This window comes from Protopterus annectens, chromosome 1.part1 (assembly GCF_019279795.1).
Source record: "Protopterus annectens isolate FY-2018-M chromosome 1.part1, PAN1.0, whole genome shotgun sequence".
NCBI classification, from domain to species: Eukaryota; Metazoa; Chordata; order Ceratodontiformes; family Protopteridae; genus Protopterus; species Protopterus annectens.
In genome coordinates this window covers 1,250,850,362-1,250,865,507 of record NC_056726.1, presented here as the reverse complement: position 1 = coordinate 1,250,865,507, position 15,146 = coordinate 1,250,850,362, and the positions used below count along the sequence as shown (strand labels likewise).

At 44.6% G+C, this 15,146-nt stretch overlaps 1 protein-coding gene across 1 annotated transcript in view; it reads right to left on the bottom strand.

Moving 5' to 3' along the window:
* The window catches only part of SPHK2 (sphingosine kinase 2), a 602,609-nt gene that overhangs the window by 123,580 nt on the left and 463,883 nt on the right, over nucleotides 1–15,146 (bottom strand). Inside the window, exon 5 of the mRNA XM_044081371.1 lies at nucleotides 147–262. Within this exon, the coding sequence (XP_043937306.1) occupies nucleotides 147–262 (116 nt within the window). The remainder of the gene's footprint in view (nucleotides 1–146; nucleotides 263–15,146) is intronic.

Genomic DNA, 15,146 nt, shown 5'->3' with positions numbered 1-15,146 from the left:
ACAGTTCTAGTCCTTCCCACTGGGTCATCTCTGATGCTCTGACAATGGTTCTTGCAAAAATTTGTAAACATGTGAGTTTAGATAGTAACAACTCTACTTATAGATAGTATCGAACTGTAACATCAAAGCAGCAACACTTCTCTTACCCACTATTGAAATTAACAGCCCCAGCCAAAGCATTTCCAGAACCACAAGGAAGGATCCCTAGTGAAGTTTTTATGGCTTTTTCCCAGTCTGGGCGCTCCATTAATCCATTAACAACCTACAAAAGACACAAATGTCACTTAGTGCATTAACTCCAGTGGCACAGCCAGATGATTTTCTAGGTTCAACAAAGTAGCACTTGAGCATCTAATATTGTCTATTCCTATTTACATGTTTGCATACAGGCTGTGAAAAGACAATCTTAAAGCTTATGACAGACCACACAAACGGACTGACAGCCCACTTTTTAGTTCAGCTAAGACATCAAGTGTTCTTCATACAGTAATTATTCTCATTATTTTTCATATTTCTTTAAATATCTCTAAATCAAACATCTTAGAATTGTTCGGCCTCATATGAAAGCTGAAAGCCAAGTGAAAAAATGATACTGATGGTATGCATTTAATTTCACTTGTTACTGAAGTATAAGCAGTTTGCAAATCATTACAAAATTAAATTTGCTGCACTTACTGTGACATAAAAAAATTCTGTTTTAGACCTAGACTCTAATGGTTGCCATTGAAAATAAGTTTGCACTCAACATATTACCATTTACATTCTGTTAAGTTACTTTTATGGTTCTAAAAACATGAACATTTGTTTGAACTGTGAGGATATAACTTAGTCTAGGCAGTGCCTAAGAGTGACAAAGTTCTGAAGTTCCACAAGAGGGAATAAGTTTTAAGAATACAAACAAAACATTGGAATAATTTTTGTTCTTCATTTCTACAGAAAGTACAGTTGTGTACACTTACCATAAAAGTTGATATTAGAGTGTATTCACTGTTGCAGTCATTACATTTGGGTTATCTGCCTGCAGGTAGCCCTCAGCCGGCCTGAATACCAGAGTCTTGGATTCCTGCGTCGGATGCTGTCTCTTCTTCCATGACGACAGGTCGTCAGGGGTATAAAACATGCAGCCGATGCCATTACATCAGTTTTTCTTACCCCAGATGTCAGGTGCCCCCACAATGGGAAGCAATTATATGTTATGGTACCCCTCCATCAAAAAGCACATACACCAGAAAGTTTAAATACACCAAAGAAGAAGGAAAGGTAGAGCCAAGAGAAGTTGGGGCTGGAGGGAGGGTAACCAGAACTGCAACAGTGAATACACTCGAACATCTACATTTATGGTAAGTGTACACAACTGTACTATGTTCTTCATGTTTCACTGCTGCAGTCATCACATTTGGGTTGATTCCCAAAGCTAAGGAAGGGAGGAAGAAGTTAGAGAGCATTAGGGCCAGCTATTAAGCCTTGCAAGACTGCAGTGGCAAAACCAGTTCTGGATTTAGAAAAAATAGGCATGTGGTAATGCATGGTGAAGGTATGTACAGAGCTCCAAGTAGCAGCTTCTAGGATGTCCCTGGTAGGGACACCTCTGAGAAGAGCTGTAGAGGTAGATGCAGCCCTGGTGGAATGTGATCTTATCCCCTGTGGTGTAGGTTTTCCATGGTGCTTATAGCAGAAATTAATGCAATGGGCTATCCATTTAGAAATGGTTTGCTTTGAAATGGCCTTCCCCTCTGTCCCTGCAACAAAGCCAACTAGCAGCTGTTCAGATTGAGGCTTAGTCCTGTCCAAATAAAATCTAAGTTGTCTATGCACATCCAAAGAGTGCAGTACTCGTTCTCCTTTGTCTTGTGGATTCAGGAAAAACGTAGGCAAATGAATGGACTGATTAAGAGCCACACTAGACACCACCTTGGGCATAAAGGAAGGATTGGTCCTGAGGGAAACCCTGTCTGCATGGAAGATAATGAAGGGCTCCACTGCCATGAGGGCCTGTAATTCAGACACTATTCTTGCTGAAGTGATGGCTAGAAGGAAGGCTGTTTTCCAAGAAAGCAATTTCAACTCTGCAGTTGCAGCTGGCTCAAAAGGAGGGAGAGTGAGCTTTTCCAATACAATGTTAAGGTCCCAGGCTGGAGTAGGGGCTCTCCTGGGGGGGGGGTCTTCAATTTTTGGCCCCTCTGAGGAATTGCTTTAGCAGGGGGTGAGAGAAGAGGGGTGGTTCAGTATTATAATGTGCTGAAATGGCAGAGGCATGAATTTTAATTGACAAGAAGGATAGGCTCTTGTGGAGCATTTTCTGTTGAGCACTGAAGTATATGAGGTAAGCTGGGCACCGTTGTGCCCATCCCCTGAGTCTGGCTACAGGAACGGTTTCTTTTCCACTTTTCAGCATAGAATTTTCTAGTACTAGGCCTCCTTGCCTCCAGAATGACATCTAGCACCTGCTTACTGAGGGATGCTATTGGAGAGTTCAAGGATTTAGCCAGGCTGCAAGGTTCAGGGTTTGAAGCTGAGGGTGCAGAATCTGGCCTGCCTGCTGGGACAGCAGGGAAGGGGTCTGAGGCAGGTGCCATGGTTCCAGCAGTGTCATGCTGCGCAAGAGGGGGTACCAGTGTTGGCGTGGCCAGTCTGGTGCAATCAGTACTGTCCTTGGCTTGCCCTGTTTGATCTTTAGCAGAACCTTCGAGAGGACAGGCAGAGGGGGAAAGGCATAAACTGAGAGGCTTTCCCAGGTAAAGGACAGGGCATCCACTTTCCAAGCTTGACTGTGGGAAGTCCTTGTGCAGAATTTGTCCAATTGGTAGATCTGAGGGGAGGCAAACAGGTCTATCTCTGGAGTCCCCCATTTGTTCTTCAAGAGGTTGAATATTTTTGGTTGCAGTTTCCATTCGTGTGGGTCCATGAGATTTCTGCTTAGGTCATCTGCCAGAGAATTTAGCTTGCCTGGTAGGAACTGAGCCTATAGGTGCACTTGGTAGCTCAAGGCTGTGTTCCACAGAGCCAAGGCTAGTCTGCAGAGAGGGTACGAGTGGGTCCCCCCCCCCTGCTTGTTTACGTACCACATAACTGTGGTGTTGTCGGTCTTTACCAATAATTGTCCTGGAAGAATGTGGTCTTTGAAGACTGTCAGGGAATTCTGTACAGCTAACATTTCTTTTTGGTTGATATGCAGGTGTATCTGTCTCTGGTTCCATTTTCCCTGAATGCACTGCCCTGCCAAATGAACCCCCCATGCATAGACTGATGCGTCTGTTCTTAGGGTTTGGGTGGCAGGGGGGTAGAGTGAAAGGGAGCCCCTTGTTGTGGTAGCAGGTCTCTGCCCACCAAAGGAACTCTGTCTTTATACAAGGAATGATAGGAATCATTGATTCCAGGTCCTGAGAATGTTGACACCATAGACTTTTTAGATACCACTGTAGTTTCCTCATATGCAGTCTTGCATATGGAATTAGTAGAATGCAAGAGGCCATGAACCCCAGGGCTTGCAGAATTTTCCTTGCAGAGAGCTGGGTCTTTGTGGCCAGTTGTTTGAAGTAGGTTGTCAAATAAACTTGTTTCTGAGGAAAGCCATCTGGGAAATTGTGTTCAAGCTTGCTCCCAGGAATACAATCTGTTGGCAGGGTACTAGGTGAGATTTCTTTTCGTTTATGGTGTACCCCAGTGAGGTTAGACGTTTCTTTACGAATGCCAGATGTTTTAAAAGCAAGTCCTGGCTTTCTGCCTGAATCAGACAATTGTCCAAGTATGGGTATATTTGAATATTTCTCTGCCTGCAAAATGCAATGGCTGGAGCTAGACACTTTGTGAATACCCTGGGGGCAGTAGATAAGCCAAAGGGAAGTGCAGAGAACTGATAGTGCATGGAACCTGCACTGAAGCGTAGGTATTTCCTGCAAGATTTCCTTATTGGAATGTGCAGGTAAGCTTCCTTAAAGGTTGCCAACCGGGCATCTTTGCCTACCATAGGAAGCAGCTGTTGAAGTGTTAGCATTTTGAATTTTGGAATTACCAAAAAGGTGTTTAGAATAGAGAGGTCCAGGATAGGACACCAGGAGCTGGCTTTTCTGGGTACCAGGAAAAGTCTTGAATAAAAACCTTGCCCCCTTTCTTCTGCTGGGACAGGTTGAATAGCCCTGATACTTAGAAGAGAGAGAACCTGCTGTTGGGCCTCTGCCCACTGATTTGGGGGTAGGTCTGGCCAACCATTTGGGGTTGGTAGGGTGTGGAAGTAGAATCTATATCCTTGGGAAACTATATTCAAAACCCATTTGTCTTGGGTAATGAGTTCCCAGTTTTTTGCATGCAGGGTGAGCTTTCCTCCTAAGGGAGCAGGCAGTTGAGCAGGGCTTGGAAGAGTTGAGGTCAATTCATTGTGCCATTTTTACATATGGGGGTGCCTTACTACTCCCTGCTTTGGAAGTGGGAGCCCCCCACTGCTTAGGCCTGTGCGTAGCCTGAGACTGTAACCTAGGTGGTTTGCTGTTCCTGGGTTTGGACTGAGAGGGCCTGGAAGAGACTGGAAAGGACCAATTATTTGAAGGCCAATGCCTACTAAATCTGGAAGGCTGTACTTGCAGGAATTCTTTAACAGTTTGCATAGATTTAGCTTTTTCCTCCATCTTTTTGGGGACTTATGCTTTGTTGCCAAACAGGCGGTCTTGGTTTAAGGGAGCATCCAGTAATTTAGTTTTAACATGATCTGGCAAGTTTGCTCCTTAAGCCAAGCATGCCTTTTAAGTACAGACCCAGTGACAGTAGCCCTGCAAGATGCTGCTAGAGTCAAAACCACATTGCAAAGTATGTTTACCAACTTGTTCTGCAGAATGCATTAAATCCTATAATTCTTTGCGTTCAGCACAGTCAGGGATTAACATAATTTTCTGTTTAAGTAGTCCCATAATATGCTGCTGGTACTTTAACATATGAAACTGGCAATTTAAAGCCCTAATGGCCAAAGAAGCAGACATGTATACCTGCTTACCCCATCTGTCCAAGGCTCTACAATCTCTATCAGAAGGGGTAGGATTTCTGGCAGCACTAGCCTTAATGCCCTTTGGTCCTTGTGAAATGGTCTCTGGATCTGCAGTAGGATTCTTGAAGAGGAACTTGTGAGAGTCAGGTACCTGCCAGGTTTACTGGGAGCTGGAGGTAAGGTGTCTGGGGAAAGGCTAGATTCCCAGAAAGCATCATCGACAATGTCCAGAACAGGAGGGATAGCTAAAGGCCTGTGTTGAGGAAGGAGTAAGAATTCCCTAAGCCTCTTTTTGGAGTCAGAGTAATCCTAGCTTTCCCAGCAGAAATGCTCCCTATGAGTATGCAAGATTTCACCAAAAGAAAAATCTTCTGGAGGTGAAGCAGAGGGAGTGGAATCCTCTGCATCAGAATCCTCATAGGAAGATAAGGGCAAATCTTGGAAATCAGAAGAAACAGAAATATCAGATTCCTGATCAGAAGAATCAGAAGGAAAATCAGTTCTAGGTCTCTTAGAGGGGGAAGGCTGGCTTCCCCTAATTAAGGTAATAAGGTCTTCAGCCATTCTAAGCATTTTTATGGGCCTGACCATGCGGTTTGGATGTCTTTTTTCTAGGTGTGCTGTGAGTTTTAGGCCTGGATGAAGAAGATGGCGTCGGTTTAACATGCAAGTCTGTAGGCCTGAATACTCCCTCAGAAGCCGGTGCCTGCACAGCGGCTCCGGAACCATCCAAGTTAGAGACATCCACAGGTTCCATAGTCGAAGAAGCATCTCGTGGGATACCGGACTCCGAATGGGTCTCAGTAGAGGCCTGCAAATCTGACATAGCGGGTATCAGGGGCTGCAATAGCGCCTAAGTACCGGCGGACTGGCGATTAGCTTAACAGAAACGTTGTTGGCAGTTTTGGACCGATGCGGTCTGTCTCTGTCTTTATCCTTACTATTTTTTGAATATCGGTAGTTGAATGGCTTACCGAAGCCATTTCTGGATAGTTGTACCAAGTTTCAAAATAATTTGCTGCAAATATAGCCCGACGACGAATAGTTCGGAGGTTGAACAAGGCACAAAACCGACAGCAAGGGACGTCGTGGTCTGGGCATAAGCAAGGAATGCATTACGAATTAAAATCTTTATGAGGTATTTGCTTTCCACAGGTAATGGCAATTGTTAACTTTTACTGACATCGGTTAAGAGCAAGTAAAAGGATCCCCAATGGGGTACTTAGCTTTTTTGAGGACTTTGTTTCTAAAACTCGAAAACGAAAATTTCAAGAGTAGGCTGACTGGCACTTGCGAACTGCTTCTGCTTCGGGCACTACGCGGCAAGAAAGAATGATAAAATGGCATTGGCTGCATGTTTTATACTCCTGATGACCTGACGTCATAGAAGCAGAGACAGCATCCGATGCAGGAATCCAAGACTCGGGTATTCAGGCCGGCTGAGGGCTACCTGCAGGCAGATAACCCAAATGTGATGACTGCAACAGTGAAACACTTAGAACATCCGCTGACTTTTCTGTTACTCAAATTTGACTTACAGCAGCGTAGCAAAGCTAAAACACTTAATTATGCATTTTGCTCCCAGTTTTAAAACATATCCCCACAGTCCACTGTAAGCAAGGCATTACGACAGATATGTATTTAATAGCAAGTATAATTTTTTAAACACATAAGCACAAAAAAGACAGCTCACCTCACTTTTGCAATCCCTGAGCCCTACACCATACTTTCAGTCCTGAGTTCAGACATAACCAGCACAAAACGGTTCAGTCACTTTCCCCTTCCATTAATATCCTCTGAACAACACTGGCATTTAGAACCAGGAAAAAAGAAGCTCATTCTGCCAACAAACATATACTCTAAACTCTTTCATATTTACTACTGTTATGCAACTACATACTTGTCTCTTTCTACCCTATGAACAATACATTTTTTATAGTATATGTCTTTGTGCCAGAATTCCCAGAAACAACTTCTTGTGTGGAACTATATTTCTTTAATTCACTACTACGCCTGTAACACCCACACCAAGACTGAACAAGAAGTATGGATACAATAAATTCTCACCATCACAAAATATTCAACAGGCTCCTGCCCCACATGCCTTCACATCTTCAATGATAAAGACAAAATAATCCAGCTCAGATTTTTCTACCACAATCACATTCACAACATTTAATTTCCTGTGACCCAAGCCATCATTCCCTTTACTTGAAGAGGGGATCATTAACGCATGGTTTCTCCTTTTAGGAGAAAACTGGAGCAACAGGTATGTTTTATTGTGCTACTTACTCTACAAAGACAGCACCCTATTATGGGACCTATAGTTTTAGTTCATCTTCTCCAATAAAAAGAAGTTATGTACTCACTATAATGTTCCATCTGTGTTGTCTATTTTCGTTCTTCCTCAACATGTGGGTTTAGATCAGATCCTTGGATCAGACTCGGCTAATTTTTACAGCTCGTGGCTACTGCAAACTCAAGCTCCTCCCTCACTCATAATGGTCTAGTCCCCCTCCAAGCCTGAGATCTTGTTTGCTGCTTTTTACTGATAAATAACAATGTAAAAAATATTGATTACATGAGAAATCACTATCTGGAGCTCAAAGTAGGAACTTTGGTTCTCGCAGTACCTTCTCATTCTTCCAGAAGTCATAAGCAAGAAAGGTAAGGGGTTGGAGGGAGGAAGTTGAGGAATAAGGAAATTGGAAAACACAGATGGAACATTATGGTGAGTACATAACTTCTTCATCTGATGATGTCAATTTTTCATTCATTTCTCAACATGTGGGAAAGCATCCCCAGCTACCTGAATCCCGAGTGACTCCCAGAAAGGATATTCCTGAGTACTGTTGAGCAGAAGACTACTCCACCTCTAGAGACCAGATCAACTTTATAATGAGTAATAAAAGTATGAGGATTAGCCAAGTGTCTTGCAGCACAAATATCGTCCATGGAATACCTCGACAGAAATACTAAAGAGGTTGCCATGGATCTAGCTGAATGCGCCCTCAAGGATTTCGGCAGGAATAAACCCAATTTCTTGTAGACAAAAGTATAAACAGTTAGCTACTTAGCTAAAGTTATTTTGGTAACTGGCTTTCCCGATCTTGATTCTGAAAAGGAAACAAATAATTAATCTGATTTTATGAATTTTTCAGTTCTGTGCAGATAGAAATGCAATGGTCTGTGAATGTCCAACAAATGTAAAATGTATTCCCGTTTGTTGGAGAAATTTGTGAAGAAAAAGTACAGTTTTGTACCTACCATAAATGTAGATGTCCGATAGGTATGCATCTGCAGTCCTTACATATGGGTTGTCCTGCCTCAGGCAGCCCTTCGGTCGGCCGGATTCCAAAGTCTGGGTCCGGCGTCGGCTGATGTCGCCCTTCTGTCCGACATCATTGTGCCTGGGGTATAAAAGCGTCAGCCGACGCCATCTTCCTCAGTTTTTCTTGCCCCAGATGCCAGGTGCCCTCTAAAGAAGGCTAAATTTTGGATAAATGAATAAATTCCAATCATGCAAACCAATAAACAACAAATACACCATAAAAGATAACCCCAGCTAGCTAAAAAGAGGGATAGGTACCCAAAAAATACCACAGAGGGGTAGGAGGGAGGGAAAACCTGACTGCAGATGCATACCTATCGGACATCTACATTTATGGTAGGTACAAAACTGTACTATGTCCTTCAAGGATGCATCTGCAGTCCTTACATATGGGTAGAATACCATAGCCAAGCTGGGGGTGGTAGGACCTAAGAACAGGATGGTGTAGCTAACATGCCCTGCAGGACTGCCGTAGCAAAGCCTGCTCTGGATCTGGAATATAAAGGCAGGTTGTAATGCTTGGAAAATGTATGCACAGAGCTCCATGTAGCAGCTTCTAAAATATCCTTTGTAGCCACCCCTCTTAAGAAGGCTGTGGAGGTGGCTGTTGCTCTGGTGGAATGAGGTCTGATGGTAGCTGGCACGGCTTTTCCATGAAAAGAGTAACAGAATCGAATGCAATTTCCTATCCATTTTGAAACTGTTTGTTTGGAAATTGCTCTTCCTTGTACACCAGCAGCGTATGGTACAAACAGTTGGTCAGTTTTGTAAGTCTTAGTTCTGTCCAAGTAGTAACGCAACCGTCTGTGAATGTCCAGGGTATGCAGAAGTCTCTCTCATTTATTTTGTGGGTTTGGAAAGAAAGTAGGCAGGTGGATAGCTTGGTTCAGTGAGACCCTGGATACCACCTTTGGCATGAATGAAGGGTTGGTTCTCAAAGAGACTCTGTCCTTATGGAAAATGAGAAATGGTTGTACTGCCATGAGGGCCTGTAACTCAGATACTCTTCTTGCTGAGGTTATGGCCAGAAGGAAGGCAGTCTTCCAAGACAGGAATTGTAGTTCTGAAGATGCTGCTGGTTCAAAGGAGGGTAGCGTTAATTTTTCCAACATGAAGTTAAGGTCCCATGTAGGCACTGGTGGTGTCCTTGGAGGGTTGATGTTTTTTATCCCTCTTAGAAACTGCCTCAGCAGAGGATGAGAAAATACAGGTGGATCAGTTGTACTCTGCTGAAATAGCTGAAGCATGAATTTTTATGGATGAGTAAGAAAGGCCATTATGGAGCATTTCAGCCAAGTATTCAAGGATATGTGGGATGCTCATCACTGTCGGATCCTGACCCTGTGTGGTGCTCCAGGTTCTAAATCTTTTCCATTTTGCTGAATATGCCTTTCTTGTGGAAGGCCGCCGAGCTTCCAAGATGATATCCTTTACCCTCTTGGATAGTTTATCCTGGTGAGGAGTCAAGGTATTTTCCAGGCCGTCAGTTGCAAGGTTTTCAGGCTGGAGTGCAGAGTTTTGTAGTTGTGCTGTGTCAGAAGAAGTGGCCATTGTGGTAGGGGCCATGGGTTTGTGCGTGTCATGCTCTTTAACAGTGGGTACCAGTGTTGTCTTGGCCAGTCTGGAGCTATCAGAATCACTTTTGATTGTTCTGTCCTGATCTTCAGTAAGACCTTGTTCATTAACGGAAGAGGTGGGAATGCATATACTGTTAGAGCATTCCAGCTGAAGGATAGGGCGTCCACCTTCCATGCTTGAGGATGGTATGTCCTTGTGTAGAATTTCTTCAGGTGATGGTTGTGGGGGGAGGCAAAAAGATCTATGTCCGGCCTTCCCCAAGATTGTGTTATCTGAAGAAAAATGTCTGGATGCAACATCCATTTGTGTGGATCCATGGTGTTTCTGCTTAGGCTGTCCGCCAGTACATTTTCTTTTCCTGGTACGAACTGGGAATGCAGTTGTATATTGAGTTTTAGGGAAAGATCCCAAAAATTCATTGCCAGCCTGCAAAGAGGGTAGGAATGGGTACCTCCTTGCTTGTTTATGTACCACATAACTGTGGTATTGTCTGTCTTTATTAGCAGGTAACCTTGATGCAGGAAATGTTTGAAGGCCTCGATTGAATGCATCACTGCCAGCATTTCCTTTTGGTTGATGTGCAGGCACAATTCCTTTTGAGTCCACTGCCCCTGAATACATCTGCCCTTCATGTGCGCTCCCCATCCATGGTCTGAGGCGTCTGTTGTAATGGTTTGGCTGATATGAGGCTTGCTGAAAGGTAGGCCCATGTTTGACTGACTTGCTTGTGCCCACCACAGAAATTCCTTTTGAAGGCATGGAATGAGGGGGATATCAAGGCTTCTAGGCTGTGACTGTGCTGAGACCATAGACTCCTTAGGTACCATTGCAGTTTCCTCATATCCAGCCTTGCTTGTGGAATCAGCAGAATGCAAGATGCCATGAAACCCAGGGCCTGCAGGATTTTCCTTGCAGTCAGCTGGGTTTGTGTTGTCAGATTTTTGAAATAATCCGGTAATTGTTCTTGTTTTTCTTCTGTGAGGAAAGCCATTTGGGTGTTTGTATCCAGCTTTGCACCCAGAAAAATTATTCTTTGGGATGGAATAAGTCTTGATTTCTGAAAGTTGACTGTGTATCCCAAGGCCTGTCGTAGGCGGATGGCATAGCTCAAGTGGTTTAACAATGTTTGTTGGCTGTCCGCTTGTATAAGGCAGTCGTCCAGGTAACGGTATATTTGAATCCCCTGAAGTCTGCAATGTGCAATTACTGATGCCAGGCATTTCTTGAATACTCTGGGCGCAGTAGATAAGCCAAAGGGCAATGCTGAGAATTGATAATGCTCTGAACCTGCAAGAAATCTGAGGTGTCTTCTGCAACTTTGTCCGATAGGGACATGCAGGTATGCCTCCTTGAGGTCTAGAGTTACCAGCCAGGACCCCTTGCCCAGCATGGGAAGGAGCTGCTGTAAGGTCAGCATTTTGAATTTTGGCACGATGAGATAAGTATTCAGTGCGGACAAGTCTAGAATAGGCCTCCATTGCTCTTCTTTTCTTGGAACAAGGAATAGTCTGGAATAAAATCCTTGGCCTTGTTCTGTGAAAGGGACCTTTTCTATTGCCTTCATTTGTAGTAGTTTGGAAATCTGCTTGAAAGCCTCTGCCCTTTGATTTGGTGGCAGGTTTGGCATGCCTTGTCTTTTTGGTAATGTATGAAAATGGAATCTGTATCCTTTGTCTATTATTTGCAGTATCCATTTGTCCTTTGTAATACTGTGCCAATTTTCTGAGAATAAAGATAGCTTTCCGCCCAAAGGTGCTTCCAATTGAGCCCTGGTTGGCGGAGTCAAAGTCAAGTCATTGAGTTTGTCCTTGTGCAGTAGAAGTAGGTCCTGCACTACCTCTTTGGGTAGGAGGCTGCCACTGACATCCTCTGTAGGAGCCTCGAGATTGCCCTCTACCACGCCTGTTTTTCCCTCTTTGAAATCTGTCTGTGTCCGGAAAGGACCAATTCTTAGAAGGCCGATTTCTGCTGAATCTTGGTGGTTGGACCTGGAGAAAATCTTTGACTGTTTGAACTGATTTAGCCTTTTCTTCAAATTTCTTTAAGACCTTTTGAGCCGTGGAACCAAATAACTTTTGTTTTTCCAGTGGTGCATCCAGAAGCTTTGCTTTAACATGATTTGGCAGAGTTTGTTCCTTCAGCCAAGCATGTCTACATATGACTGCACCTGTCATTGCTGACCTACATGAAGCTTCCAATGCATCATAACCACACTAAGAAATGGTTGCTAACCTGTTGAGAGTTATGCACCAGATCCTGAAGGGCCTTGTGGTCTAGGGGTTCAGGTGAGGATAGTTTTTTATGCAATTCATCTAACAGATACTCTTGATACTGTATCATATGGAATTGACAATTTAATGCTCTCATAGAAAGAGTGGAAGAAGTATACACTTTTTTACCCCATCTCTCTAAAGCCCTGGATTCCCTTTCAGAAGGAAGTGGATTCTTGGCAGTGGTAGTTGAAACCCCTTTAGGGCCCTGTGAAATAGTTTCTGGGTCAGCAGAGTGGCCCTTGTAAAGGTATAGATGTGAGTCCGGGACCCTATAGTACCTGTCAGGTTTGACAGGGGCCAGAGGAAGGGAGTCAGGGGAAATACTAGACTCAGAGTACACATCTTCTATAACATTCAAAACAGGAGGGATAGCCAAAGGTCTATGCTGAGGTAAATGTAAAAAGGTCCTTAACCTCTTTCTGGAATCAGAGAATTCCTGGCCTTGCCATTTGAAATGCTCTCTCATGGACTGAAGGATCTCCCCAAAGGAAAACTCTTCAGGTGGGGAGGCCGAGGGAATAGATTCCTCTGCATCAGAATCCTCGTAGGCCGGAAGGGCCTCCTCCTGGTAGTCCGAAAGGACAGAGTCATCTGAGGCCTCATCCGAAGACTGGGGATCTGTCTGCTCAACCCTGGGCCTTTTGCCTGGGGGAGGTTGAGAGCCCCTGTCTGGATGTGGCTGAGAGCCCCTGATTAAGGAAATAGGGTCCTCAGCCAAGGTTAAGATTTGTGAACTGGTAGTGGATCCCTGAGGAATAGCCTTGGGAGGGAGAGATTTTGGCTGTTTAGCAGCTTTAGCCCATGTAAAGGCCTTAATGGACATGGCTACAGGAGGCCTGGCTGCCCCACGTGCTGGGGTAGATTTATCAACAGAAATGGTGTCGGATATTTCTTGAGCACCGGTTTCAGTCGAAAATTCTATAACCGACCCAGGAATGGCCTCCGGTACCGAAGTTACCGGTTGTGCGGTGTCGTCAGTCTGAAGCGGTAGAGATTCGGCTTCAGAAGAGACCGAGACAGTCGTGGTAGGCCTAGGCGTGGAGTCGGCTGAAACCACGGACCGCATGTGTCGGTCCTTATCCTTTCGTTTTTTGGGTAAATGTGCTGTCGGAAGCTCCGACGGCATGATATAACAAAAATTGTCCCCAAAATATTCCTCTGCAAACTCTGCCCGACGCCTAAGAGTGCGTTTATTGAAGGAAGCACAGGCTGAACAGGCCGAGACGTCGTGGTCTGGGCCTAGGCAGGGTAAGCAGTAAGAGTGGAAATCCTTATGAGGTATTTGTTTCCCACAACATAAACAATTATTAACTTTAACCGTTTGATTTGACATCGGCTGAGGCAAGAAAGAGTCCCCAACAGGGTACTTAGCTTTTTTGAAGTCTTCGGTAGCTGAAATCACAGGAGCTGGCCGACCGGCACTTGCGAACTGCTCCTGCTTCGGGCACCTCGCGGCAAGAAAGACTGAGGAACATGGCGTCGGCTGACGCTTTTATACCCCAGGCGCAATGACGTCGGGCAGAAGGGAGACATCAGCCGACACCGGACCCAGACTTTGGAATCCGGCCGACCGAAGGGCTGCCTGAGGCAGGACAACCCATATGTAAGGACTGCAGATGCATCCTTGAAGGACATCTGGAAGGTTGGTAGGTTGCCCCACTCAGGCATCATCGAAAAGCTAACACAACTTGGAGTAAATCCCTGTCTCATCAGGTGGGTGGCCAACTGGCTCATCGACAAGATCCTCAAAGTCAAAAAAGGCACCTACACCTCCGATAGCAGACCTGTCACTAGTGGAGTTCCCCAGGGATCTGTCCTGGGACCCCTACTCTTTGGCATCTATTTCTTAGAGTTTTCTTACACAAAAAGCCTGTGGCTGACCAAGTTTGCGGACGACTAAGTTGAGTGCTGCCACTGACTCCCCAGATGATGTTAACATACTGCAAGAGGGTCTCACAGCAGCTAATGACTGGTGCCAAAGTCATGGCCTCAAGCTAAATGCATCATGATACCATTTGTCAAAAACACGACCCCTACTGATTACCACATCAACAGCAACCCCCTAAGCACACAACCCGTGGTGAGAGAACTGGGCACTTAAGTTGATAACCTCACATTCGACCATCATGTAGCAGCAGTAGTCACAAAAGCCTTTTACTTGGTTCATCTCATAAGTAAAGGGATTGCATTCACAAAAAAGATTATTACCTTTCTTTACTCCTCCCTCATTAGACCAATAATTGAGGTATAACACCCCGTTTGGAATGTACCTCTCCAAACATCCACACAAACTGGAAAGGCCACTGAAATACCTCACAAAGAGGATCCATGGCCTCCAGCACCTGTCCTATACAGACAGACTCAAATCACTATCACTCTACTCGGTATCGTACAGACTGCTCAGGGGTGATCTGTCTCTCGCCTACAAGGTAATCTCAGACCCTGGCCTACTAGAGATGCTCCATATCTGCAAGTCTTAACTCCTCACCCACTACCCGTTGAAAAGGCCTGAATATATGAGACATCAACAAAACCTGCTGGAGAGACAGAGTTGTCTCCCAGAGGCTGCCCCATCTCGAATAGACTTCCTATACATGTCAAACAGAGCACCTTGGTGATCCTCTTCAAGCGCAACATTGATGAGTGGATGGGAAACCACAAATTTGTCCCAGGGGTTCTACCCGTTTCCCTCACTGACAGGGGCGACAGGTGCTGACTAAGGTTTCTTTTTGGGGATAAACTCCTGGCTAGGCTTGGAAGGGCCCCAGGACCATTAGCCTAGTAACCTCCTATGATCCTATGATTGATTTATAAGGACACCCCATTTCTATGTAAAATCAAATAAAGAGGTTTAGAAGATAAAGTCTGCAGTTCTGAAACTCTCCTAGCTGATGTAATGACTACCAAAAATATTGTTTTCCACTTTAAAAACCTAATTCACATTTTCAGCTGGTTCAAACAGTGATTGAGTCAGGGCTTGTAACACTAA